The sequence below is a fragment of the Capricornis sumatraensis genome, chromosome 10, assembly GCF_032405125.1.
Source record: "Capricornis sumatraensis isolate serow.1 chromosome 10, serow.2, whole genome shotgun sequence".
NCBI classification, from domain to species: domain Eukaryota; kingdom Metazoa; phylum Chordata; class Mammalia; order Artiodactyla; family Bovidae; genus Capricornis; species Capricornis sumatraensis.
In genome coordinates, this window is record NC_091078.1 from 11853513 (window position 1) to 11880835 (window position 27323).

At 51.4% G+C, this 27323-nt stretch overlaps 1 protein-coding gene across 1 annotated transcript in view; it reads left to right on the top strand.

Annotated features, from left to right (window-relative positions):
* Window positions 1–27323, top strand: part of DLG5 (discs large MAGUK scaffold protein 5) — a 120110-nt gene that overhangs the window by 73520 nt on the left and 19267 nt on the right. The window contains exons 6-20 of the mRNA XM_068981793.1: window positions 5469–5728; window positions 6904–7216; window positions 11332–11516; window positions 13473–13598; window positions 15779–15911; window positions 16343–16470; window positions 17479–17654; window positions 17987–18090; window positions 19982–20074; window positions 21419–22438; window positions 23262–23385; window positions 23722–23863; window positions 25172–25284; window positions 25906–25995; window positions 26181–26331. Of these exons, the coding sequence (XP_068837894.1) occupies window positions 5469–5728; window positions 6904–7216; window positions 11332–11516; window positions 13473–13598; window positions 15779–15911; window positions 16343–16470; window positions 17479–17654; window positions 17987–18090; window positions 19982–20074; window positions 21419–22438; window positions 23262–23385; window positions 23722–23863; window positions 25172–25284; window positions 25906–25995; window positions 26181–26331 (3158 nt within the window). The remainder of the gene's footprint in view (window positions 1–5468; window positions 5729–6903; window positions 7217–11331; window positions 11517–13472; window positions 13599–15778; window positions 15912–16342; window positions 16471–17478; window positions 17655–17986; window positions 18091–19981; window positions 20075–21418; window positions 22439–23261; window positions 23386–23721; window positions 23864–25171; window positions 25285–25905; window positions 25996–26180; window positions 26332–27323) is intronic.

Below are 27323 nucleotides of genomic sequence, written 5' to 3' on the forward strand. Positions count from 1 at the left end.
TTTCTCAGCATGCAGTCCTGATCTGCAGTAGTGAAGCATTTTTATAAAACTGTTGATGATTTTAATCACCTGAGGAGCCTGTGTACTGTTTTTTAAAATGAGTTTTCTAGTTTGGTGTTGTAAAATTTCCTTCGAAGGAAAGCGTTTTGCCTTAAAAAAAAAAAAGAAAAAAGGAGAAAAGAAAAGGAAGAGGATTAAAAGCCCCGAGTGAGCTGATTTCTGTGATTCCCTTTCTTCCCATAGTCCACAGCCCTAGGAGATAATGTCTCAGAGCGGTGAACTCACTTTCCCTGTCTCTGAAAAATTCTGACATTTGAATGAGCTCTTTCTTGTTAATCATGTTTATGATTCCCTCCAAAGGGAATATTCAGTATTTCCAGGTTTTGCTTTTCTTGACTGCAGAGATCTTCTGATAACCCAGAATCCATGTTGGATGGAGCCAGGTGATTCCTGGACTGGAGCTGGAACAGTTAAACAGGCTTTTCTGGTTCAGTGCTATCATTTGAGGAATAAGGAAATAAACCCACGCAAGGGCTCAGATCCCCTGAGGTGCTTAGCGGAGGTCAGCAGGCCCTGGCCATCTCTTAGCTCGTCTTGTAGTCTGTAAGTCAGAGTAGAGCACTCTTGCTTAAAACCCTCCTGTGGTTCCCATGTCACCCGGGATATAGTCCTTGCTGTACTCCTTGCAGCCGTGTCCGCCTCCCTGGCCTGTTTTGTGTGTGTCCACTCCTGCTGGTTCCCTGGGCTCCAGTCCCTCTGCCCTGCCCTTCTATTTGTGCGTGGAGTGTGGCTGCTGGCTCCTGCCTCAGGGCCTGTGAACCTGCTCGCTCCTCTGCCGGGTGCGCTCCTGGCTGCCGCTCTTGGTTTGCACCCGAGCTCAGAAGTCACCTTTTGAGAGACTCCTCTTCAGGCTTTAGCTTCTCTCCTGACCTACTCTGTGGCTCAAAAATCTCTCTCCAGCTTATTACTCAATTTTATTTTTTATTTCTTTGACGGCTCTTCTTACGCTCTCAGGTTATTTTATTTGGTCTGTTTTTCTAACTGTCTACCTATCTCTGTCCTTGTGTGTGTGTGTGTGTCTGTATCATCCCATCAGGTTAAGAGGGCCTGAGACCACAGTCACTGTGTCTGACCAGCATCACCAGCGTCTAGAGAGGACTAGAACATCTTAGGGACTTGTGTTGGGGTACTCAGCATCACCCCCAGGTTTGGTGATTTGCTAAAAGGATTTCTACAACTTAGCATATACTCATGGATAAAATTTATTTCAGTAAAAGGACACAAAATCAGCTATGGAAAGGGGTCAGTTCAGTTGCTCAGTCATGTCTGACTCTTTGCAACCCCATAGACTGCATCATGCCAGGCCTCCCTGCTCATCTCCAGCTCCTGGAGTTTACCCAAACCCATGTCCATTGAGTTGATGATGCCATCCAACCATCTTATCCTTGGTCATCCCCTTCTCCTGCCTTCATTCTTCCCCAGCATCAGGGTCTTTTAAATGAGTCAGCTCTTTGCATCAGGTGGTGAAAGTATTGGAGTTTCAGCTTCAACATCAGTTCTTCCAATGAACACTCAGGGCTGACCTCCTTTAGGATGGACTGGCTGGATCTCCTTGCAGTCGAAGGGACTCTCAAGAGTCTTCTCCAACACCACAGTTCAAAAGCATCAATTTGGAACTCAGCTTTCTTTATAGTCCAACTCTCACATCCATACATGACTACTGGAAAAACCATAGCTTTGACCAGGTGGACCTTTTTTGGCAAAGTAATGTCTCTGCTTTTTAATATGCTATCTAGGTTGATCATAACTTTCCTGCCAAGGAGTAAGCATCTTTTAATTTCATGGCTGCAGTCACCATCTGCAGTGATTTTGGAGCCCAAAAAAATAAAGTCTGTCACCATTTCCACTGTTTCCCCATCTGTTTGCCATGAAGTGATGGAACCAGAAGCCATGATCTCAGTTTTTTGAATGTTGAGCTTTAAGCCAACTATTTCACTCTCCTCTTTCACTTTCATCAGAGGCTCTTTAGTTCTTCTTCACTTTCTGCCATAAGGGTGATGTCTTCTGCATATCTGAAGTTATTGATGTTTCTCCCGGCAATCTTGATTCCAGCTTGTGCTTCCTTCAGCCCAGCGTTTCTCATGATATACTCTGCATATAAGTTAAATAAGCAGGGTGACAATATATAGCCTTGACGTACTCCTCTTCCTATGTGGAACCAGTCTGTTGCTCCACGTCCAGTTCTAACTGTTGCTTCCTGACCTGCATACAAGTTTCTCAGGAGGCAGGTCAGGTGGTCTGGTATTCCCATCTCTTGAATTTTCCACAGTTTGTGGTGATCCACACAGTCAAAGGCTTTGGCATAGTCAATAAAACAGCAATAAATGTTTTTCTGCAGCTCTCTTGCTTTTTTGATAATCCAACACATGTTGGCAAATTGATTTCTGGTTCCTCTGCCTTTTCTAAATCCAGCTTGAACATCTGGAAGTTCTTGGTTCATGTACTGTTGAAGCCTGGCTTAGAGAATTTTGAGCGTTACTTTGCAAGCATGTGAGATGAGTGTAATTGTGCAGTAGTTTGAACATTCTTTGGCATTGCTTTTCTTTGGGATTGGAATGAAAACTGACCTTTTCCAGTCCTGTGGCCACTGCTGAGTTTTCCAAATTTGCTGGCATCATCTTTTAGGATTTGAAATAGCTCAACTGGAATTCCATTACCTCCACTAGCTTTGTTTGTAGTAATGCTTCCTAAGGCCCACTTGACTTCACATTCCAGGATGTCTGGCTCTAGGTGAGTGATCGTGATTATCTGGATTGTGAAGATGTTTTTTTGTATAGTTCTTTTGTGTATTCTTGCCACCTCTTCCTGATACCTTCTGCTTTCGGTTAGATCCATACCATTTCTGTCCTTTATTGTGCTCATATTTGCATGAAATGTTCCCTTGGTATCTCTAATTTTCTTGAAGCGATCTCTAGTCTTTCCCATTCTATTGTTTCCTCTATTTCTTTGCACTGATCACTGAGGAAGGCTTTCTTATCTCTCCTTGCTATTCTTTGGAACTCTGCATTCAAATGGGTATATCTTTCCTTTTCTCCTTTGCTTTTTGCTTCTCTTCTTTTCACAGCTATTTGTAAAGCCTCCACAGACAACCATTTTGCTTTTTTGCATTTCTTTTTCTTGGGGATGGTCTTGATCCCTGTCTCCTGTATAATGTCACGAACTTCCTTCCATAGTTCATCAGGTACTCTGTCTAGCAGATCTAATCCCTTGAATCTGTTTGTAACTTCCACTGTATAATCCTAAGGGATTTGATTTAGGTCATACCTGAATGGTCTAGTGGTTTTCCCTACTTTCTTCAATTTAAGTCTGAATTTGGCAATAAGGAGTTCATGATCTGAGCCACAGTCAGCTCCTGGTCTTGTTTTTGCTGACTGTATAGAGCTTCTCCATTTTTGGTTGCAAAGAATATGATTAATCTGATTTCGGTGTTGACCATCTGGTGATGTCCATGTGTAGAGTCTTCTCTTGTGTCATTGGAAGAGAGTGTTTGCTATGACCAGTGCGTTCTCTTGGAAAAGCCCTATTAGTCTTTGCCCTGCTTCATTCTGCATTCCAAGGCCAAATTTGCCTGTTACTTCAGGTGTTTCTTGACTTCCTACTTTTGCATTCCAGTCCCCTATAATGAAAAGGACTTCTTTTTTGGGTGTTAGTTCTAGAAGGTCTTATAGGTCTTCATAGAAGTGTTCAACTTCAGCTTCTTCAGCATTAATTACTCGTCAGGGCATAGACTTGGATTACCGTGATATTGAATGGTTTGCCTTGGAAACAAACAGAGATCATTCTGTCATTTTTAAGATTGCATCCAAGTACTGCATTTTGGACTCTTGTTGACTATAATGGCTACTCCATTTTTTCTAAGGGATTCTTGCTCACAGTAGTAGATATAATGGTCATCTGAGTTAAATTCACCCATTCCAGTCCATTTTAGTTCGCTGATTCCTAAAATGTCGACATTCACTCTTGCCATCTGTTCGACCACTTCCAGTTTACCTTGATTCATGGACTTAACATTCCAGGTTCCTATGCAATATTGCTCTTTATAGCATCAGACTTTGCTTCTGTCATCTGTCACATCCACAACTGGGTGTTGTTTTGCTTTGGCTCCGTCTCTTCATTCTTTCCGGAGTTATTTCTCCACTGATCTCCAGTAGCATATTAGGCACCTACTGACCTGGGGAGTGCATCTTTCAGTGTCCTATCTTTTTGCCTTTTCATACTGTTTTTGGGGTTCTCAAGGCAAGAATACAGAAGTGGTTTTCCATTCCCTTCTCCAGTGGACCCATTTTGTCAGAACTCTCCACCATAATCTCTCCGTCTTGGGTGGCCTTACATGGCATGGCTCGTAGTTTCACTGAGTTAGACAAGGCTGTGGTCCATGTGATCAGATTCGTTAGTTTTCTGTGATGGTGGTTTTCAGTCTGTCTGCCCTCTGTTGGAGAAAGATAAGAGGCTCATGGAAGCTTCCTGATGGGAGAGACTGACTGAGAGGGAAACTGGGTCTCATTCTGATGCGCTGGGCCATGCTCAGTAAATCTTTAATCCAGTTTTCTGTTGATGGGTGGGGCTGTGTTCCCTCCCTGCTATTTTCCTGGGGCCAAAACTATGGTGGAGGTAATGAAGACAGTGGTGACCTCCTTCAAAAGATCCCATGCACGCACTCCTGCACTCACTGTCCCCAACCCTGCAGCCGGCCACCACCGACCCACGCCTCTGCTGGAGACTCCTGGACACTCCTGGGCAAGTCTGGGTCAGTCTCTTGTGGGGTCACTGCTCCTTTCTCCTGGAAAGGGTTGCATGGGGCAAAGTCCAGAGGAAACTGGTTGATGGGTTCTGAGAATCCTGCTGTGGAGTCACACAGGACAGGCTTAGTTCCCCCAGCACTGAATGAATCATGACAACACGTGAGACTCGTAACCAGGGAAGCCCATGAGATTCTCCCTGCCCAGGGAGTTTTTACTGGGAGTGGCCATATACATAGCCCCTTGCTTAGCATGTTATGAAATTCAAGACTCCCAGAAGAAAGCCCAAGACTCACTGTCCATCCACTCCTGTCATGGAAAACCCTTCCTGTCACTTGGGAAAAGTTTTATATCAGTGCAGTGGACTACTTACCATTCATGTTGCCAGACACCAGCCAAGGGTCAGCTTGCAAGCAGGCCTCCCTAAGGCTAGACGTCTCAGACCTGCTATAATAACTCTTTCCTGAACATTACTGAAGGAATATTTGTGAATGAGTGAATCAGCTCAGTGTGACTACAGGGCCTGTGGAATCAGACCGTGAGACTCCTGAAGGCCACAGGGTATAACCTCTCCTCCCTTGTCAACAGTCCTTCCCCTAGACAGACGGAGGCCAGTTTGTCCTGCTTCCTGCCCTCCGACCTTTGGTTAGCATGATTTTTGGCCCCCAGGTGCTGAAGCACAACGGGTCATCAGAAATTCTCAACAAGCTGTACGACACGGCCATGGACAAGCTGGAGGTGGTGAAGAAGGACTATGACGCCCTGCGGAAGCGGTACAGCGAGAAAGTCGCCATCCACAGCTCGGACCTGAGCCGCCTGGAGCAGCTGGAGGAGGAGAACCAGCGCCTGCTGAAGCAGACGGAGATGCTGACCCAGCAGAGGGACACGGCCATCCAGCTGCAGCACCAGTGTGCCCTCTCCCTGAGGAGGTAGGAGCCTGGGCCGCTACGGGAGGCAGCGGCTGGCCTGTCTTTCGTTCTCGGAGAACGGCCCAAGGGCCAAGTGCTACCTTCCCTGCCAGGGACCACTCTCTCCTTTGTGGGCTCTTGGTTATCTGCAAGGCTCCCTGCCACATCTCCAGAAACCACCTTCCTGACTCTCAGCATGCCGTGGGCACTGTGCTCTTCTCCCGTCTGAGTGGCTCGGGTGTTCTGACCATCCTGATTCTGAGGTTGCCCCACAAGCCTCTCCCTCCCTGTCACTCACCCACCTAACAGACAGGGAAGTTAATTGTCCTAGGTAGTATTTCTTCCAAAAGTTCTACTTTTTATTAAGGTAGATAATCTGTAGGGCTCTGACCCCAGCCCTCAGTGTTTCTTAAGTACATTTCTGCAGCATAGCTGTCCTCTGAGTTGCCTATTAGCTTTATATGAAAGGTAGTCTCCGGCTGTAAGGGGGTTTGGGAATTGCCAGCTGCACATAAACAGGTGTCTGCCCTGCAGGACTTCTCAGAGCCTTTACTCTGGTACTGGGCACTAGATTCTCCCAGGAGGGGGCAGATGCAGTGTCTCCTAAACATCGGTCCGTAAAGGGCACACCTTCTTTAATGGAGCACCATCCAGGGTTGGTGCTCCAAGGAACCCGCATTCAGACATGCTGCTCTGGAGCTGCAGGCTTTAATTTGCAGGGCTACCTTCATGGAAGGATCTTCCTTGCCTGGAAGGACTGAGCTGTGCCCTGATGCCAACCTGGTGACCTTGGACCAGTCACCTGTATCTCAAAGCCTTATCATCTATATCTGTGAAATGAGGTGGCCAGACTCAGTGATCATTCAGGCCACTTTTATCTTTCATAGGCTGTGATTCTGGTATTTTTTTTTTTTAATTTATAAAAATAATGTAGCTTGACCATGGAAGAAGGAAAGAATTCTGTTGTTTTTTTTTTTCTGGTAGAGCAGAGGCAGTGAAGTCCTCTGTGGAACTTCCAGTATTTGTAAAAGGTTGAGGAAAAAGTCAGGGTCCAGGGGCACTGGTCCTTCATGACTTTTCTCTCTTGGGGGTGTGGAGAATGACCTCTCTCAAATCTTCATGCTTCACTGTCCAGCACAGCAGAGCTGGCTGGGCAGGTCCCCATCCCCCACGTCCTGGCTGCCTCTCTGCCCCAGGTTCGAGGCCATTCACCATGAGCTGAACAAAGCCACGGCCCAGAACAAAGACCTGCAGTGGGAGATGGAGTTGCTGCAGTCAGAGCTGACGGAGCTGAGGACCACGCAGGCGAAAACCGCCAAGGAGTCGGAGAAGTACAAGGAGGAGCGGGACGCAGTGTACAGCGAGTACAAGCTCATCATGAGCGAGCGCGACCAGGTCATCTCCGAGCTGGACAAGCTGCAGACCGAGGTAGAGCTGGCCGAGTCCAAGCTCAAGAGCAGCACGTCTGAGAAGAAGGCGGCCAGCGAGGAGATGGAGGCACTGCGGCAGGTAGGAAGGTGGTGAGGGAGCAAGGGCTGTGGTGCATTGCTGCTTGGAGCAGCGGGGAGCTGATGGCGTCTCGCCTTAGGCCTGCTGCTGGCTGGGCTGTCGGATGTCGCCTGGGCGACTGCTGAGCTCACACTCGGTGCCAGGCTCTGGTCAGGCTGCATAGGACACAGGTGAGGTCCAGCTGTGGTCCCGGGTATCTGGAGCTGACAGCGTAGGAAGAAGGTTGGATGACACGTGCAGACGTTCACCCATGCCCTTGGGGATGTGATGGTTGATTAGTCTCCAGCTGGAAGTCAGCTCAAGGACTTGCTCATTAAGAAGATATCCCAAGGCCAGGGTCCCAGAGCCATAGATACATCTGGCCTTGTGAGTCAGGAAGAGCACACTCAGTGTTCCTTTCCCCCGACATCTGAGGAATCGGCTCTGTGGAGGGGTGGTTGGGCTCCTGATGGGAAGATGGTCTACTAGGCTGAGTCCAAGGGCCCTTTCAAGCCTTGTTTCCTGGGGGACATATCTGCAGGGAGTGGAGCTCAGGAGCATCCAAATTGAGCTGCTGAGCTTGACTGCTGAGTGACCAGTGTGGCATCTCTGCATCTTTCCTGCCTGGCCACCCAGGCCTCATTGCTGACACTGCTTACTCCTGTGACCAGGTGTGTTCTGCTGAGGCAGATCACAGGGCCGTGGACATAGGCCCGTGGACTCTCCCTATTTGAGATTGCCTTTGCATTCTGTTGCTTCATGTGTGGCTCTATTTGGAGCTGCTGAACTTGATCAGAGCAGATTTTCTTTCCATTGGAGTAGTTCTCCATTCATTCTTCTCAATTCTACTTTGCTCTGCAGGTCCATTAGAATAAAGGCTTGAAAACTGGCCTGTGAAAAGTGAAAAGAAGGTGTTAAAGGTCAGGCAGTTTGGGAAGAGAGAGTGTGTGCATGGATTGTTGCAGCCAGAGCCCCCTGGACTGAGCCTGAGGCAGGGCTGATACCCGAGGGGTGGCCAGGGCCGATACCCGAGGGGTGGCCAGCGCCTGGGGAGCCTCTCTCTGGACAGTGATGCTGCCTCAGGCCCTGGCAGTGCTGGGAGCAGTGCTTGGAGGGCAGACCTCCTCAACCACGTGACCTCTTACCTCTCTCAGAGCTCTGGGCCTCTCAGTTGCCTCATCTACAAACTGGAAACGATGACAGCATCCGCTTCACAGGGCGGTTGCAACCATCAGCTGAATTAACATTGAAAACACACTTAGAATAGTATCTGCGTAAAGTAGGAATGATTTAAGTCTTTATTATCAGGGTTATTTTTATGCCCATCTGAACTTTACCACCCTGTTAGGATTAGGGTGCCTCCTATGAAATTGTTTTTATAGGCAAAAATGGGCCAAATAACAATAGTTTCATGCAGAGGGAGTGAGACTTCTCCACATCATCAAGGTGAAAGCCATCGTGAAAAGGAATATTTTTTCTTTGATGAAATTTTTAAAAGACCATAATGAAGAGATTCTTTTTTTTTAAATTGCTGTAAAAGTCACATAATAGAAAACAAACTATTTTAATGGTATTGGACTGCACAGTTCAGTGGTACTAAGTTGATTCATATTGTCATGTAGCTCTTACCATCATCCATCTCCCGAATTTTCACCTTTCTAAGCTGAAACTTTGTCCCAACTAGACACTAACTTCCCCATCCCTCCGCCACCCCCACCCACGGCTCCTTACATCTATCTACCAACGTACTGTCTGACTCTGAATTGGACTATTATTCTAGGTAATTGAAGAGATTCTTACTAAGCAAATATAATATGTTGGGGCTTGGTGACTGCCCTGGAGAAAACATCCACCTCATTTTCATATTCTGGTATGAGAGCTTAATTGTTGGGGAAAATGTTGATACCAAATAAGGAAAACAAAATGATGAAGAGTAAAAACATCAGAAATGCCTGAGTCAGTCACTGAACTACAACGTCAAGGACAGTGTGTTAAAGCCGTTGAAGGTGAGGCTGTGATAGGCCAGCAGCCACCTGGCTGAGATGATAGGGGTCAGTTGTGCTCTTGGCAAGAATGCAGAAGCACGGGGGCGGAGGAAGACCCCCGGCTGCCCCGCAAGCTCGGTCTGGTGGCCCGTGTCGCCCACTCTGCCAGAGCTCACGTGCGCCTCCAGTTGGAGCCCTGAACCTTCACAGGGGGCCCTGGCCACACATGAGGTCTGCCTGTCAGCTGAGACAGGAATCTTTTCTGGGCACCCATCCCAGTCAGTAGGTGAGGACAGTCCAGCCCCCGCCCCTGTAGCTTCCACAGCTGAAACCGTCGGCTCCCTCTGGAATCTGGCTGGCTTCTGGGACAAGACCACTCCCCGTCTGGACAGAAGAGGCTAACTAAGTCTGTGGCCTGGGCCGTCTTGGCTCTGAGGTATGGGCGTGGAGGGTCTTATCTCCCCATGGCCTGCGAAGCCCCTAAGGATTGCTCCCACCCCTCTCCAGCAGCCACTTCTTGTGGGGTCACCTGAGATGGACCTTGAGCCAGGCCAGGGCCCAGGTCTCAGAACTGTTTTTGTTCTGCTCAACAGGGCTGGTGGTTCTTTTTCCTTCCGACACGTGTGCCTTCCTACGCCCCCACCTCCTCTCTGTGCCTCCAGTTCATTTACCCTCTCTTCTCTTTCATTGCCTCCCACCCACCTTGTTGTCTTCTCCAGAGTGGGTTGTGCAAAGAAAGGGCAGGTGGGGGGCCTGTCAGGTCTCTTCTCTTTCATTGCCTCCCACCCACCCTGTTGTCTTCTCCAGAGTGGGTCGTGCAAAGAAAGGGCAGGTGGGGGGCCTGTCAGGGATTTTGCCTCACCCTGGACACCCGGTCAGCTCTGCCACCTCTCCTCTCTCCCTTGCTTCCCACCTTTGAGAGAGGGCACAGCCAGGGACTTCCTTCACCCGGGCCGGCGTCCAACCTCCGGCCATGGGCTGCCAGGTTCCGTGAATGCTTGCCGGCTTCAGGAGGACGTGGAAACTGGTTGCTGCCCCAGGGAAGCCGTGGGGCGCTGCTGCCTTTCACAGAGGTCCTTCCGGAGACTGGGTCGCTTCCTAAGACAGGCCCTTCTGACAGAGCCACTGTCCCCTTGAAAGGCAGGCTTGGCCACTTGGACTGGCAGTGCTTTCTACTGCTCCTTGAACGCAGTTGCATCTCGGATGTCCCGTCCTGCCTGGGGGATTGAATTTGGTAGGAAGTTGGGGAGCATGGTGTGAGGGGGGAGGTGCTGCGTGAAGTGAGGCAGGAGCAGAGAGATGGGAGGGGAGGCGCTGGGGGGAGGTGGACGATGACCCAGAGGCGCATTCTCGCCTCGTGTGTATTTCACTTCTTCAGAAAGCCTTTGAGCTGGACTAGGAGTTACTCTAGCAGTAGGCACTCACTTCGTTGTCTCTCATATTCTTCATGTTTTCTGAGGATTGTGGAAGCACAGAGGGAGCTTTCTGTATGAATGCTTCAAAGAGTTTGATCTGAAATTTTAACGGAGCATGTCGTGCTTTGGAAACAGGTCGAGAAGCAGATCCTTTAGATTTCAGCTTTTTAAAGGAACTGAGACACCTAGGACTTCCCCAGCAAACATAGCAGTCAGTGGATTTCCAGACTTAGCAATGACTGTGTGCCAGAGCGTGACGGCTGTGTTGTAGACGCAGCGGGTGGGGAAGCGCCGTGACCAGTGCTGCGGCCGTCACTGCAGTGGGCCCTCATGCCACGATTTGCCACAAGCACTGTCTAGAGAGATGCAGAGGGCTCTCTGCAAGACACACAACCCGGAAGTGGCAGGTGGGGTTTAGGAGGAGCCCTCTGGGGGTCATTTCACCTGGGCCTCTGAGACCAGGACAGAGGAGGGGCCGGGCTTCCTGTCCTGGCTCTGTGAGGGGCTGAGAGAGTTTGAGTGAACACTAGTACAGCATCGCTAGGGGTCTGAGCATGGCTGTGGAGCGTGTCGTCACGGTTTGGGGTGTGTCGGAATGGGCTCTGGCTGGGATCCCAGCACTTCCCTCCATCCAGCTCCTGAGAGTGCAGCCCCAGCTCCTGCACCAGTCGGAGGGCACTTGTGGACCAGAAGGCCCAGTAACCTCCCCCTCTGCTCGCTCGTTGTCCCCCTGCAGATCAAAGACACAGTGACGATGGACGCTGGGAGAGCCAACAAGGAGGCTGAAATCCTTCGAAAGCAGTGCAAGGCTCTGTGCCAGGAGCTGAAGGAAGCCCTCCAAGAGGCGGACGTGGCCAAGTGCCGGCGGGACTGGGCATTCCAGGAGCGGGACAAGATCGTGGCTGAGCGGGACAGCATCCGGTATGGGCGCTGGGGCCCCCACAGGCTCAGGTCTCCCCACGACGCAGTGGGTCTGTGGGAGGGTCAGAGTCTTTACCACTTACTTCCAGGTCTGGTGGGAGTGACTCGAGTCCTTCTCACTCTAGGTGATGCCCCAGTCTCGCCTCATAGTGAAAATTTGGAATTTTCCATTGCATCTCCACTTCCTATTTGCCTTCACCCTAGATGTCCAAGTGCATGCTGTGTCTAGAGCATAGACCCTCGTGAAGTGGCACAAGGCCAGGCTTAGGGGGCTTCTGGTGCAACTGACATTTCAGAAATGCATTCTTTTTTTTTTAAACTTTGTATTTTGTATTGGGGTATAGCTGCTTAACAAACAATGTTGTGATAGTTTCAGATGAACAGTGAAGGGACTCAGCCGTACATACACATGTATCCACTCTCCCCCAAACTCCCCTCCCATCCAGGCTGGCTCATCTCATTGAGCACAGTTCCCTGTGCTACGCAGTAGGTCCTTGATGGTTATCCGCTTTAAATATGGCACTGTGTACATGTCCATCCCCAACTCCCTAGCTTTCCCTTCCGCTCATCCTTCCCCTCCCCACCCGGCAACCAGAGGTTCATTCTGTAACTCTAAGTTTCTCTCTCTATTTGGTAAGTAAATTCATTTGTATCACAGAACTGCATTCTTACAGCTAGTATTCATTGGTTGTTGACAACCAGTGTCCCTTGAGCTTTAAGGAGACCCTGGGAGAGAAATAGCCTTTGAGGCTCCTGGGCATGTGTGATGCCTGTGAGGGGGCCGAGCAACGTCATGGGACAGGGCAATGCGGGGAGGGAGATGCGTGAACAGTAAACCCGTGGGGGTGTGCAGGGAACTGGGGGGCAGGTAGGGAGGTCTCCCCAGGAAGCATGGCATTCGAGCCAGAACTTAAGCTTGAGTGGCACTTTTTCTAAATGGAGGAAGGTGATGGGTCCTGCAGCCCGAGGGACCATCATGAACAAAGGTGGCTGGTGAACTCAGGGCAGGCCTGGGACTGGGTGTGGCATGAGTGGGGTGCACACTTCCAGAGTCAGTAGGAGAAACGGCCGACAGGGCTCCTGAGGGCAGGTGGTGAGGACCGCTGGAGGGGAGCCCTTGAGTGTAGACTTGGAGCTTGGCCTGGAGTAAAGCCAGGAGAGGCCCTAGTGGCGTGGTGTTGCTGGTGATGACTGAGAACCTGGTCACTGAGACTTTTTGTAACTTGTGGCCGTTTGGAGAGACAGATGTACTCTGGGCTGATCGGGAGATGAAGGTTCAGGGTTGGAGGGGACTTGGGGCCATTGAGAGGAAGGGACCTGCCCGTTCAGGGTCCGTCCGGTGGCAGGATGCAGTTCTGCAGGTGGCACAGAGCGCAGACTCCCCTGCTGCTGGGTCACCTGTCCCCACCTCCTGTCTGACTGACCAAGCTGATCCTGGGATCCCAGAGGCCACACGTTTGTTAGTAGAGACTTTTTAAGCCTACCTGCACAGGGCTCGGGGCTGCAGAGATGCGTAAGACATGATTTCTGTCCAAATGGGGGGCTCCATCTAGTTGTGGGGTGGAGGGCAACTCTAGAAAAACCTGCATGAAGCATGTGGTCGGAGCTGGAGCACTGGGGCTTGCCAGATGGGCTGGGAGCGCGGGAGCATGGTGTTTGACCCCAGGTATACTGAGGGTGAAATTGTGGGACAAACACTGGACTGCAGAATGAGATGTTTGTTGCCTGGTAACCATGGGGTTGTCCCCTCTGCCAGGTCCAAGGTGTCCCCTCTGTCCCTGTGTGGGATTGGCCTGGGAGGTCTTGTCTCCGGACTCTCAAGCACTCCTCTCATGCATTTGGGGCCGAGGCAGGCATCCGGGGTGTTTAGGAGCATGGGCTGCAAGCTTCACTGCAGGCCATGAGTCCTCCGCCCCTGCCCCTCACAGTGACCTTGCCCTTTGCCCCCTCTGTCAGGACGCTCTGTGACAACCTGAGGCGGGAGCGGGACCGGGCAGTGAGTGAGCTGGCTGAGGCCCTGCGCAGCCTGGACGACACTCGCAAACAGAAGAACGATGTCAGCCGGGAGCTGAAGGAGCTCAAGTATGCCGGGGTGGGCGCTACTGGGATGAGCTGGCACCCGGGGAGCACAGGGCCCCCTCCCACCAGAGCACAGCAGCCCCATGGGCAGGCCTGGCCGCTGGCCCCCTTACTCGGTCAGTCCATAAAATGTGTCCCAGTGTTGCCTCTACGTGGAGAGTTAATTAGAAATCCTCAGACCAGCGCAGAAGTGGCAGCAGCCCTTTGGTGAGCCTGTGGAGGTGGGCGGGCACCATGTGCACAGGGGCATCGGAAGGAAGGCCCCTGCCTCAGGCAGTCCGCTCGGGGACAGGCACGCATGTGTTGTCCATTCATTCCCTCTCTCCCTCCCTCGTTCATTCGCCAACTCAGCAAGGATTTGCAAGGTACCTGTTCTTTGTGGACCAGGCCCTGGGGGAGGCACAAGCCATTGGTCCCTGTGGGGGCTCGCAGCACATGGAGGTGGACCCAAGGCAGGGCCATCTGAGAAACCAGTATGCGATGGGCCAGAAAGATGACAGGTTGTGAAGCAGCGTTTGAAGGTGGTTGTTACTACCACTCCAGTCTACTCTGACTGTGCTGTGTGGGGCGTCAGACACTTGATTGCAGCGCTGCTCCAGGGACGTCACTTCAGACTTGGTAGCCTCTCCCAGTGTATAGAAAATATAAAGATCCAAGCTGAAAAAGAGAAACTGGCAGATCCCAACAGCCATCATTGTAGTTCAGAACAGGAACCAGACTCTGTAGTTGAGAAGCAGTGACTCTCTGTCTGTTCGTGAGACCTCCCAACCTGATAGGGTGGTGAGAAGCTAGTGAGTGTGCAAGCCTCGCACATTCAAGCGAAGCCTTCCAGAAGTGGGGGTGACTGCTTCCCCTTCCTCCCTGTTCAACAGCATCTCTTAACATGAGACAAACAGCTTCATTTGCTCAATGAAAACCCAGAAGCCCTGGGACTTAAGCACTCTAAGAAAATCCCAGAGGTTAAGAGGCAAAAAGGCAGGCTCTCCAGGGACCCAGTTTGGATCTAGCAAGCGGTAGAATCAAATTAGAGCAAAGCCTGGAGCCCTGGGGTGCTTGAGCATGGGAAGAGGTTTCGTACAGTAATTGAGCCAGAGTTGCCTGGAACTTCTGAGAAATGTCAAGTTCCATTTGTTTGTTTGTTCAGCACATTTGTATTCGCGCCTTCTCGGTGCTAAGTTCTCTTAACTGGTGGGGTGCAGGCAAGGGACTTGGTGCTGCTGCCCAGGAAGCCCCCCGTCTGCAGAAGCAGCACACTTGCATAGTGGGCGAGAGCTGAGCCACGTGCGGTGAACGTGCAGCGCGAGTGTGTCAGGGCAGTGATGATGAAGTCGCAAGGTCATCTGGGCCCAGGTTTTAGGAAGAAGGGTGTTGCTGGGGAAGATTACAAGGTTTCTGAGTCTTTTTTCATCCTCTTCCCTGGGTCTTTCTGAGAGCTAAAGCTTTTTATTTTGATAAAATCCAATGTATTGATTTTTTAAAAACTTTAATGGATTATGTTATGTCTGAAAAACCCTTAACCTATTTTAGATCTCGAAGATTTTCTCTTATACTTTCCTTCTAGAAGTTTTATAGTTTTACATTTAAATCTATGATAGATCGTGAGTTAATCTTTACATAAGGTATGGGCTTTAGGTTGAGAGTCTGTTGCCATGATGTCCACTTGCTCCAGCATCATTCGCTGAAGACGGTGCTTTCTTTATGGAACGACTTCTGTATCTTTTGTACTTTGTGGAGCTGATTCTGGGTCTTCTATTCTGTTCCATTGATCCATGTCTCTGTCTTCCTGGCAATTCCACACAGCCTTGATTTCTGTAGCTGTATAAGTCTTGAAATCAAGTAGAATGATCCCTCCCATGTTATTCTTTATTTTAAAAATCGGTTTAGTCATTTTAATTCCTTGCCTTTCCATATACATTTTAGAATAGTCTTGGCTACAGAAAGTCTTCCTGGCATTTCTATCAGAATTGCATTAAACCCCTACCTAGATAAATTTGGGGCAAATTTCTGAGGCTTAAAAACTGAAAACCCACTGATTCAGGAAGCCTTGACCTGACCCTCGGATTTATTAGGAAGCTGGTGCGTAGTGTGAGGGAGATGGGCGTGGTCCACCTCGTTTCCCAGTGGACTCGGCTGGGATACTCTGCCTCCCAGTGGGCCGTTGCCATGACTCTGTTCGTCTGCAGGGAGCAGATGGAATCCCATTTGGAAAAGGAGGCCCGGTTCCGGCAGCTGATGGCCCACAGCTCGCACGACTCAGCCATCGACACAGACTCTATGGAGTGGGAAACAGAAGTTGTGGAGTTTGAAAGGGAGACGGTAAACTGCCCGCAGGTCTTTTTCTCCCCAGCTCTCCTCAACATGCAGGCTTGGGACGGAAGTGAGAGGGGGGCCGGCCCTCTCGCAGTGCCCTCCAGCTTCATGGCTGCTAGTTGGGAAGTCAGCTTCTCCTCCCGGGGCGCAGATGCATCCTTTGCCAGCACTTGTCCGAGCCAGGTAGCAGCCGCAGCTTGGCCTCCTGTGTCCCCTGGCAGATGTTGGCAGTGCATGGAGAGCAGAGCATGAGGGGGCTGTGTGTCTGCAGTGGCAGAGAGGGGTGGATCACAGCTGCTCAGAGCTTTCATCCTGGGGACCAAGTGCCCCATTGGAGTGAAGGGACAACCCCCGCCTTGGAGTGAGTGGCCAGAGGTGTAAGTGCGAAGTGTTTCTCATCCCTGCTTAAAGTGAGCTGTTGCTGCTGTTCTTGGCAGGAGGATATTGACTTGAAAGCACTTGGGTTCGATATGGCAGAAGGTGTGAACGAGCCTTGTTTGCCGGGGGACTGTGGCATATTTGTCACTAAGGTGGACAAAGGAAGCATCGCTGATGGCCGCTTACGGTAAGCGTCAGGACCCCGGCTCTGGCGGGGAGGGGGACGTTTCCCTTAGACCTAATGCAGAGGACCTGGAGGAGAGCCAGGTGACATTGATAAGATATTTCTTTTTTTAAGAAAATTATTTTTGGCTGTGCTGGGTCTTCCTCGCCGCACAGACTTTCTCTAGTTGCAGCGAGCAGGGGGTGCTCTCTGCTTATGGTGTGGAGGCATCTCACTGCAGCGGCTTCTCTTGTTGCAGGGCACAGGCCGTAGGGCACACGGGCTCTGTAGTGGTAGTTCCGGGCTCTAGAGCACAGGCTCCATAGCTGTGGCTCGCAGGCTTGGTAATTGCACGGCCTGTGGGACTTTCATGGAGCAGGGATCAAACATTTTGTCTCCTGCATTGACAGGTGGGTTCTTTGCCATTGAGCCACCAGGGAGACCACCAGCTGGCATTTAAATGAACGCATCCTAGGATCTGAGGGGCTCTTAGAAGCAACCTGAAGCTTGCAGGTTCAACTGTTAACCCTGTTCTTAAAGGACACACCGACTCCAAATTGCCTCTGAATCTGATCTTTCTCCTTTTACTTCTGTGTGTTAAAGGGGACTCAAGTGGTGTGTGTGAGTCTAGAATATGCATTGCTTGCTCATCCCATGACATAGCAATAATAATAATTAGCACCTACATAGTGCTTGTTAACTGCTAAGTTCAATCACTTTATATAAGTTCAGTCACTTTTCATTAACCTTTGCAATTCCATGAGGTAGGTGCTTGTTGCCTCCATTTTACAAATGAGAACCCTGAGGCCCAAAGGGGCTACGTCACACTGCCAGTAAGTTGTAGCACTTGGATTTGAACCCAGGCTGCAACATCTACAAGGCTAACTACTCTACCCTCTCGGAAGAGGAAATCTTTCTGAATGTGTTTGTGGGGTACCTGCTTTCTGGTGTTCTGCTCCCGAGTAGGAGCAACAGGCATTCCCCTGGTCCCAAGGCTTTCTCAGGCAGTGACCTGGCTGTCCCCTTCCTCAGGGTCAATGACTGGCTGCTGAGAATCAACGACGTGGACCTCATCAACAAGGACAAGAAGCAGGCCATCAAGGCACTTCTCAATGGGGAGGGGGCCATCAACATGGTTGTGCGTCGGAGGAAGTCCCTGGGTGGGAAGGTGGTCACACCACTGCACATCAACCTGAGCGGGCATAAAGGTAGGGGCCGTGGAGATGGATAGGGTACCCTTTCTTGTGTAGAGAGGGTGCGAGTGTTTTCAAGCATACCTTACTCCCAGAACAAGGTATTGCAGTGTGTGTGCTTCCCGCCGGGGGACCATCTGGGTCTTGTGTCTTGCTGTGACTGACTGATTCACTAGACCAGACCTGATCAGGCCCCTGGATGGTCTGACCTGGGTGGGGTGCTGAGATGGATAGTTCATAGTCTGCCAACATCCCTTTTATAAGTTGATCTCACAAAGATGAGGGGAGATAGCCGGAGGGCTGTTTGACCCTTGCGGGGGTTGACTGTGGGCCTCTGTGGTTTGCAGACAGTGGCATCAGTCTCGAGAATGGAGTGTATGCTGCCGCCGTGGTACCCGGAAGCCCAGCGGCCAAGGAGGGGTCCCTTGCCGTGGGAGACAGGATCGTGGCCGTAAGTCTTGGGAACTCTTTTTCCCGGTTCTAGACTCCCTGTCTCCCAGTTCCCACCCTGGTGGCAACCACTTTTAACAACTCCTTGTGTTTTTCTCTCCAAAACTTGTATCTCCCACTTTATTTTTTTTGAAGCAATAAATGTTTATTATCTTACAGTTTAAGCTCCCACTTTTTTTTTTTCAAACTTCAGATGTGGTCCTAATATACTGTGCTACTGCTAACCTTGCTTTTTATTTTTAACAGCATGCCTTTTTCCAGATTTACATCTTTAAATCTGGTCGTTTCAATAAACTGCATGCTCCGTAGTGGCTGTTAAGCCAGTCCCCTGATGCACGGTCAGGACATTTTTGCTTCTATAGCAGTGCTGTGTGGCCACTGCTGTGTATTCCCATGGGGTATAGTTCTGGGGGCGAGGGGGGAATTGGTGGATCAGAGGCTGTAAGCACTTATCCTGTGTTGTGGCGACCTTTCTCCGTGTGCTCCAAGGAAGCTGTGGCCTTTCCAGTCTCATCTGCAGTGTTTGGGGTAGCTTGTTATGTCACGTCTTTGCCAGCGGTTTTTCAGATATGGGGGCAAGCTAGAGTTTAAAAGCAATACGGCCGTTGTGAAAATTTTTAAGATGTAGGAAAGTTGTAAAGAAAAACAAAACCAACCAAATTAATCTACCCTTCCAAGATAAAAACCAAAAAATTAATCTACCACTCCAAGATAATCACTCTGAATATATATTTTTAAGTTTTGATTTTCAAGTAATTGCTGAGATAGCTCAGTTATGATATTAAGTAATATTTAAAAAGTTGCAAAGATAATACAGGAAGGTCCTGTATACCCATCCTCTAGTTACGTCAGTTGGCTACATCTTATGCAACTGTGGCATCGAAACCAGACCGTCGATGTGGGCACAGTGTCTGTGTATAGATTTCTGTTGTTTTATCACATTTTAGATTCAGAAAGAAAATCAAGATACAGAACTGTCCAATACTGCAAAGATCTCCCTCATGTTAACATTTACTTATTTTTTTATAATTCTATTTACTTTTAATTGATTGGTGATTGCTTTACAATATTGGTTTGATTTCCATCATACTTCACAATGAATTACCCTTTATATTAACCTCCACAGTCCTCAGCATGTTCCGCCCCCCACCCCCTGTCATAACTCTGGCAACTAATTTGTTCTCCAGCTCCATCATTCTGTCATTTGGAGGATATTGCGTAAGTAGGATTTAGAGTGTGTGCCCATCTGAGATGGCCTTTCTCACTTGGCTTTATGCTGTGAGCTCTGTCACGTGGTCGGTCGGCTGTGCTGATGGCGTGGTCCATGGTGCCGAGTGGTGCTCCGTCAAGAGCACCACCCCAGTATCACCGGTTGTCTACTGCGTGTATGCTTTTAAAAAGGACTGGAGCGAGTCTGAGGGGGGGCGTGGGCAGAGACTCGGGCACGTGGGGCTGTGGGAGTCTCTGTGATGCTGCTTGGTGTCGCGTGGCTCCTCTGTGGCCTCCCACGGTGGGACCTCATTTTCAGTCTCCTCCCACTCCTGGGGGCTCAAACACGTTTTTCTTCCTCTTTGCGTGTGAAGGAGTTCTGAGCCGTGGTCCAGCATCACGAAGCAGGAAGCAGCAGGGGTGGGATGCTCCCTGGGATCCCTGGTATTCTGGTCCCAGCCAGACAAGTCCCGTCCCCAGAGTGCTCTTAAGGCTGTGTATTTCATTTGCTTCAGAAGCCCCATGACTGGACTTTGAGGCCCTTACTGGCGAGGAGCTTTCTCTCCTTTGCCAGCTCCAGACATGGGCACCTTACATAACCAGGCCCACTGTCCAGCATGGGTCAGCAGCTGGGCAGAACCCCTGGCCTGGCATGAGCCTGACGGGCTCTTTGTTGGCCCTAGATCAATGGCATTGCACTGGACAACAAGTCTCTGAATGAGTGTGAGTCTCTGCTGCGGAGCTGCCAGGACTCCCTGACCCTGTCCCTCCTGAAGGTAAGCGCCCCACCCCGCCCTGGCTCTGCTCTCGCTGTCTGTGCGGTGGGCAGAGCCTCAGCTCCATGTTCCCGAGCTGCTTCTCCACATCACTGGGATCCTTGGGGGGGAAGTCTTGATTTCTAAGTCTAGGGTGTGCACTAACCCTGACTGGATCTTGGTTTAAAAACCCAAAACGGACAAACAACCCAGCTATGAAGGATGTTTGGATCTGGACTAGATAATTAGATGATCTTAGGAAATTTTTACTTTTCCTGGGTATGATAATGGTGTTGAGATTATACGGGAGAATGGCTTTATTTGAGGGAAAGGCATGTTGAAGCTGTTGGGGTGAAATGTCATAATATTTGTAACTTATTGGCAAATGTTCTGCAGGGTAAATAGGTAGAGACAATTTGGCAGAATATTTTGAATCTGAGTGGATTTAAGGGCATTCGTTGTGCCTTGCTGTCAACTTTTCTAAGAAGGTTGGAAATAGGCTCATCTACTTCATTAGGAGATATTTTAAAGTATTAGTTAAAAATTAAGAGACTTTTAGGGGAGCAGTTTTGGGTTTATAGAAAAGTTATGTTAGTACAGAGAGTTCTCATATTATCCACTATCTCTCCTGTTCATTTTGTGTCAGTGGGGGTACATTTGTTGCCACTGATGAGCCAGTATTCATACATTAGTATTGTTGACATGAGGATTCACTTTTGGAGTACATTCTGTGGGTTGGGACAAGCGTATAAGGACATGTATCCACCAGCACACTACTGTAGAGAATAATTTTACTGCTCTAAAGATCCTCTGGCCTTCACCTATCATCCCCTCCTCCCCCGTAACCCTTGGCAGCCTCTGATCTTTTTACTATCTTTGTAGTTTTGTGTTTTCCAAAATGTCATATAGCTGGACTCTGTAGCATTTTCAGATCAGCTTCTTTCACTTTGTAATATGCATTTAAGGCTCCTGAGTGTCTTCTCGTGACCTGATAGGTTGTTTCTTTTTATTGCTGAATAATATGCCATTGCCTTGGCATACTATAAGAAATATCTTTTAAGAATGAAGCTTTTACATTTTGTTTAATCATTTAAAAAATTAGGCAGAACACAGTGCACATGATTTCAGAAAACGCTCAAAGCCGGGGAACTTTGTGTCTCTCCTGTGGGTTCCTAGCGGCCAGGCTGTAAACAGGCCTCACCCACGGGTGAGGCGTGCGCCTGCACGTCTGTCCATCTGTCCGACTTGGGGCTGTGTGGCCCATTCCCTACCACAGCTTTACCTCCAGGGGGGTTTTTCGGTGACAGCTCCAGGTCCTGCCATCTCACCCGCTCTCTCCCTCACTCCTTTGCAACCCCTACTTAGGTGTTCCCTCAGAGCGCCTCGTGGAGCGGCCAGAATATCTTTGAAAACATCAAGGACTCGGATAAGATGCTGAGCTACCGAGCCCATGGCCCAGAGGTCCAGGCTCAGAATAAACGGAATTTGATGCAGCACAACAACTCGACACAGACAGACCTCTTCTACGGGGACAGGCTGGAGGACAGGAAGGAGCTGGGCCCCCCCGGAGGCAGCAGCTCCTTCCTGCACAAGCCGTTCTCCGGGGGACCCTTCTCCGTCTCCCCCCAGGCTTGTCCCAGCGCGTCCGAGCGCAGCCTGAGCTCCTTCCGCTCAGATGCCTCGGGGGAGCGTGGCTACGGGCCGGCAGACGTGCGCAGCCGGCGGCCGCTGCTGCCCTTCGAGACCGAGGTGGGCCCCTGTGGGGCGGCAGAGGCCCCCCTGGACAAGGCAGAGCCTGACAACACCCACAGCGGTGGGACCTGGCCCAAGGCTGTGCTCAGCTCCATGGCGGGGCCCGAGAAGCTCTCTGTTTACAGGAAGCCAAAGCAAAGAAAATCTATCTTTGACCCAAACACTTTCAAACGCCCCCAGACGCCTCCCAAAATAGACTACTTGCTCCCAGGCTCTGGGCCTGCCCATTCCCCCCTGCCCTCCAAGAGGGTGGGACCTCTGACGCCCCCAAAACCTCCCAAGAGAGGTGACTCCATTAAGTTTCAGCAAAAGCTGGAAACCAGTTCTGAGTCAGAGGCCACTCTGGTGGGCAGCTCCCCGTCCACCAGCCCCCCTATCACCCTGCCCCCTGACATGGACCCTGGGGACCCCATGCACGCCTCGCCCCCTCGCAAAGCCAGGGTCCGCATCGCTTCAAGTTACTGCCCCGAAGGGGACAGGGACTCCTCCTACCTGCCAGCCAAGAAGTCCTGTGACGAGGACCTCACCTCCCAGAAGGTGGACGAGCTGGGGCAGAAGCGCCGCCGGCCCAAGTCCGCGCCCATCTTTCGGCCCAAGCTCACTCCAGTCGTGATCCCTGCTCAATTCCTGGAGGTGGTGCTTGACCCAGGGTGGATTAGGGCCAGCTGGAGGAGGGTGGGGCAGTGGGCTGTGAGCACTCCATGAAGGGGCCCATGCTTGCTTGTACTGGCGTCCCCCAGCTCAGGCTTAGCCCTGGCTCCTCTGTTTTAGCTCTCAGCACCTGCCTGGGGGTGGGGGTGGGGGTAGCGGGTAGATGCCAACAGGAAACAGACTCCCTTAGGAGACTGGAATGTCCCCGGAGGCGTGCATGGTGGTGGTAACATGAAGCCAGGAGAGGAGCACCGTATTGGGTGTGGGCTGTGGTTTGCTTATCTAGCAAGAAACTTTTGACTTTTACAATGGAACCCAGTGGTAGGGACCTACCTTGAAGAGCTTAGGGAGACCGTAGAGCCCATGTGAATCTGTTAGCTGGCAGGAGGACGGGTGAGGTTTTGCAGGTGCTGTGGTCATTTTTGGAGGGAAACATGGCCGTGAGCAGGAGAACGAATGTGTGCTTCTGTTGGCAGACACAGAGCTTCACGTGGCTGGGCAAGTCGCGTGGAGTTGTTACAGACATGTGCCCCAGGCATACATGTGTTCCACCTTCTACACAGAAAATCTATTTCTTTGAAAGAACAGATTCTTTGTCTGGTTTTCTTCCCAAGTATTTCTGAAGGAAGTTCTACTCTTCCAGATGTGTTAAGACAACATGAGTGAATAACGAGCTATGAACTCTCCCAGGTGTCACTGCATGTGTCCAAGTGGGAGAAGCTAGGTCGTAGAGGACAGAAATTGCTTGCCAATGCCCGTGTGTTCCCCTGTTTCCAGCCACTGCCTCTTGCCTTTGGTTCTGCAGGAGCAGAAGTGCACCCCGGCCAGTGGAGAGCTCTCCCCAGATCTCCAGGAGTGGTCCCCTTACTCTCCTGGACATTCCAGCCGGCACAGCAACCCTCCGTTCTACCCCAGCAGGGCATCTGTGGGTGAGCTGGCAGGGCAGGGCTGGGGAGGAGGGTCAACATGGGCCACAAGGCCACCCAGCCTCAGGGAGAGCAGAGACAGTCGTTTCAGGGAGCTGCTGCATATCCTCAACAGAGCAGTCCAAAAGATTTAGCAGTTGCTGACCTACCTGGAGGGTTTCATTTTGTTTCAGTGACATCTTTTAGCTTTTCAGAGCCTTTTCTGACCATGGCAGTCTGGGAAATTGGCAGCACTGAAGAGAGTTCTCCTGCTTTATGATGGAGAAGGGCCAGATGCTTGCATAGGTCCGGGGCTAGCTGGGTGTTGCGGGGCAGGTGTCTTACCCTACCCATTTCTAGGCACGGTTCCCCGGAGTATGGCCCCGAGCACTGTGAGCTCCGTCCTGAGGAACCCCATCTACACCGTGCGCAGCCACAGGGTCGGCCCTTGCAGCTCTCCACCCATCCCCAGAGAGGTTGGCCCCCACGGGTTGCACCCCAGGTATGTGAGGCCGCTCATGCCTCCCTGTACCCCAGCCATCCCAGCCTACCCTGGTGTAAAGCCACTGTACATAGAGGGGCTCTGTATGGGGAAGGGACTTGGCAGAGAAGCACTGGGACTCCAGGGGAAGTAAACCGTAAGGTCGCTCTCTTCATTTACCAACATGGAGCTTGAAAAGGTATTTATAGGAAGATGGTAGTGATGGCAGCTGATAACTGAGTGCCAGGCAGTATGCTCGGACGTTTATAAGCATCATCTCACCTGATTGCTATAGCAACCTTACTCTTAACTGTCTTTGGTTGATAGATGAGAATGGAGCCTTAAAACTGAATAGATTGACACAAGGTCATGCATTGCTTCAGTTACTTGACAGATTTTAAGATTTTAATTGACCATCTACTACATGCCACAGACTGCAATAGTTCTGGAGGGTTTTAGTGGAGAATTAAGCAGATAAACTTCCTCTCCTATGCCATTTGTGTTCAAGTTGTAGGGGGGCGGGTGTAAAAAAAAAAAAGAGAGAGAACAGAACTACTCAGATCAGATGGTGCTGAGTGACCTTGAAGACCCTAAAATGTCAACAGATTAGGCTGTGAAAAGTTCAACTGGGCCATGGGGAGGACCCCATGCAGGGAGATGCTGCCATGACCAGAGGGGCAAGAGGAGGCCAGTCGCACAGGACTTGGGGAGGAGCTTCTGGGAAGGAGGGCCGTGGGTGCTGCAGCCCAGGTGTCTGAGAGAGAGGTGATGGGCTCAAGGGACAGAGTAGGGGAGCCCGGGAAAGAGATGGTGAGTCAGGAGGAAGGCACAAACCCTGTAGGGTCTGTGGCCATGATGCAGAGTTTGGGTTTTATCCTGAGTGCAGTGAAGACCACTGGAAGGCTGCAAGCACTGACGAGATGAGATGGAGCCTCACAGCTAGAGGAGGTCACTGTTGGGGCTGCCTGCAGGCCAGCCCTGACCTGGGCTATGTCGTCTCCCCGCCCTCTGCTCTCCAGTCTCCTGGGCGGGCTTTCCTGAGGGAGGTGCAGGACTCTGTCCTCGGTGCCGTCCAGCTTCGCCTTGCCCACCTTCTGCAGGATTCAGGCCTTCTGCAGTCCCTGTAGAAAGCCCTCTGTCCCACTGAGCCTGGTCCTGGCCCAGGGCTTGCAGGGCCCTCTGCATGAGGCTGTGGGTGGTCGCTGTCCTCAACTGCCCGGGAGCGGCTTCTGGGTTCCTCTGAGCTGGCAGAGGGCCTCGGGAAAGCCAGTCACTTGGTCCCATCCTGGTCTTCCTCCCGAGCTGCTCACCTGTCTGCTTCTCACGCAGTGTCCAGCACCAGGGCCGCCTCAGCCTGGACCTGAGCCCCAGGGCCTGCAGCGACTGCTCTGACATGAGAGCCTCCCATGGGTCCAACTCCCTGCCCTCCAGCGCCCGCCTCGGTAACTGCGCTACTGGAGCCTTCTTGCCGGAGCGGGCACCAGCCTTCCTTTGCATCCACACCCTCATGCCCAGACCTCCTGGCGGCCCCTCTCCTGACTGGGGGCCGAGGCTGACTCCATGCTGCCCCCAGAGCCCTTTCCTGTGGCCTTCCTGCAGCTTCCCACGGTGGCCATGTCGTTCCGATGATCTCTAGCCCAGCAGCCTTGCTCACTACCCTGAGGTCATTCTGGGGGATGTTGCGTTGCTGTTCACTCAGAGAATGCCACCTGGAGTCGAGCTTGACAGTTACCCCAGAAGGACACTCCTGTGGGGCTGCTTCCAGCCTTGTGGAGACAAGGCCACAGTGACCTCTGTCACCTGGGTTACCGTCTGCTCGGGGCTGGAGCCAGACTTGATGCCGTTCTGCGGCAGCCTCCCCCTGCATAGATTATTCGCATGCTGGGAACTGAGCGTCTGCTTTCCCTGACTGTCCCACGCTGAGGTGCCCCCAGGGACAAATGGCCGGGCCCGCTTACTTTTGTGTAACTGCGTGTCTCTCCTGACACCTAGGGTGGTGGGGAGGGAGTGAGGGGCGCTGTTCAGTCGCAGGCCTAAACTTTCGTCTTCTTGTGGAGCCACAGGGTCTTCGAGCAATTTGCAGTTCAAGGCAGAACGCATTAAAATCCCATCAACGCCAAGATACCCGCGGTCTGTCGTGGGGTCTGACAGAGGTGAGGCCTCCCTCAGCGCTTCCCTCCCCTGCTGACCCCTCCGTCCTCAGGGTGGGGGCTCTGGGCACCACTCACAGCTCCCCCACCCCCTCCGCCATCAGTGAGTGTTGGCAGGGCAGGCCTCAGGCACCTGCGCTCACAGCCGTGTGTCTGGGCCGTCTGGGCCGCACCCGCCCACCCCGCAGGCTCGCTGTCGCACTCGGAGTGCAGCACGCCCCCGCAGTCTCCCCTCAGCATCGAAGGCCTGTCCTCCTGTAGCCAGCCCCAGACCTCAGCCGCCACGTTGCCCAGGATTGCTGTCAACCCTGCTGCCCCTGGGGAGCGCAGGAAGGACAGGTGAGCAGGCCCCGGGGGACGGGCACCCCTGCAGTCGGCCAGCGCTGAGTCCTGGGAGGTGCCAGGGGTTGGGGAGGGCCCACAGAGTTGACCTCCAGCGAGGCCGCTGCAGCTTGGGTAGCCTTGCATTCGTTGGTGTCTTGCCGCAGGACATCATGAGGAAGTCCTGGGTGCTCCTGATGCAGGAGGAGGGGCGCACCTGGCTGGCCAGGGAGGCAGGGTGAGCTCTTCCACTGAGTGCCTGCAGGCAGAGGTGGGGGGCTCCAGCAAGTGATGCTGGTGTCGACCTGACATGGTGATGGAGTGATGCCATTCACTACCTCCCAGGCCCTTGTTTTAGCACTGTCCACATAGTAAGCTGTGAAATCCCCGTGTAAGCCCGTGATCAGCAGTGTCATCATTGACCCCATTTAAGGGGAGGAAACTGAAGTTGGGGAAGTTGGAGTAGTCTGTCTGTGCTCACTTGGTTAGTGATCAACCTACCCTAATTAGAATCAGGCTTGTTCTTATCCTTTGCTTTTTGACCCCAGAACATAGCTGCATTGCTTGACCTCTGCCCCCCACGCTTATTGTGAGATAAAACACACATAGGAAAAAAAAAGGGTATGAGGCATACACGTACAACTTGGCCATTTGTTGGTTCATTTTGAAAAGCAGCTGTCCCTCCAGACGTGCCTCTCCTCAGGGCCATCCCTCCCTGCACAAACTCTGTGGGCTCCTCATCCGCTTCTGTTGTTCTTCAGAGTGGGATTCACTAGATCAGATTTCTATTTAAAGGGTTCTCTCTGGATGCTAGTGGGAGATAGGATTAAGCTCAAACTTACCTTTATTTAATTCCTTGCAAGGACTGCAGCTCCCCTGGTGGCTCAGATAGTAAAGAATCTTCCTTCAGTGCAGGAGACACAGGTTCAATCCCTGGGTCGGGAAGATCCCCTGGAGAAGACAACGGCAACACAGTGCAGTATTCTTGCCTGGGAAATACCGTGGACAGA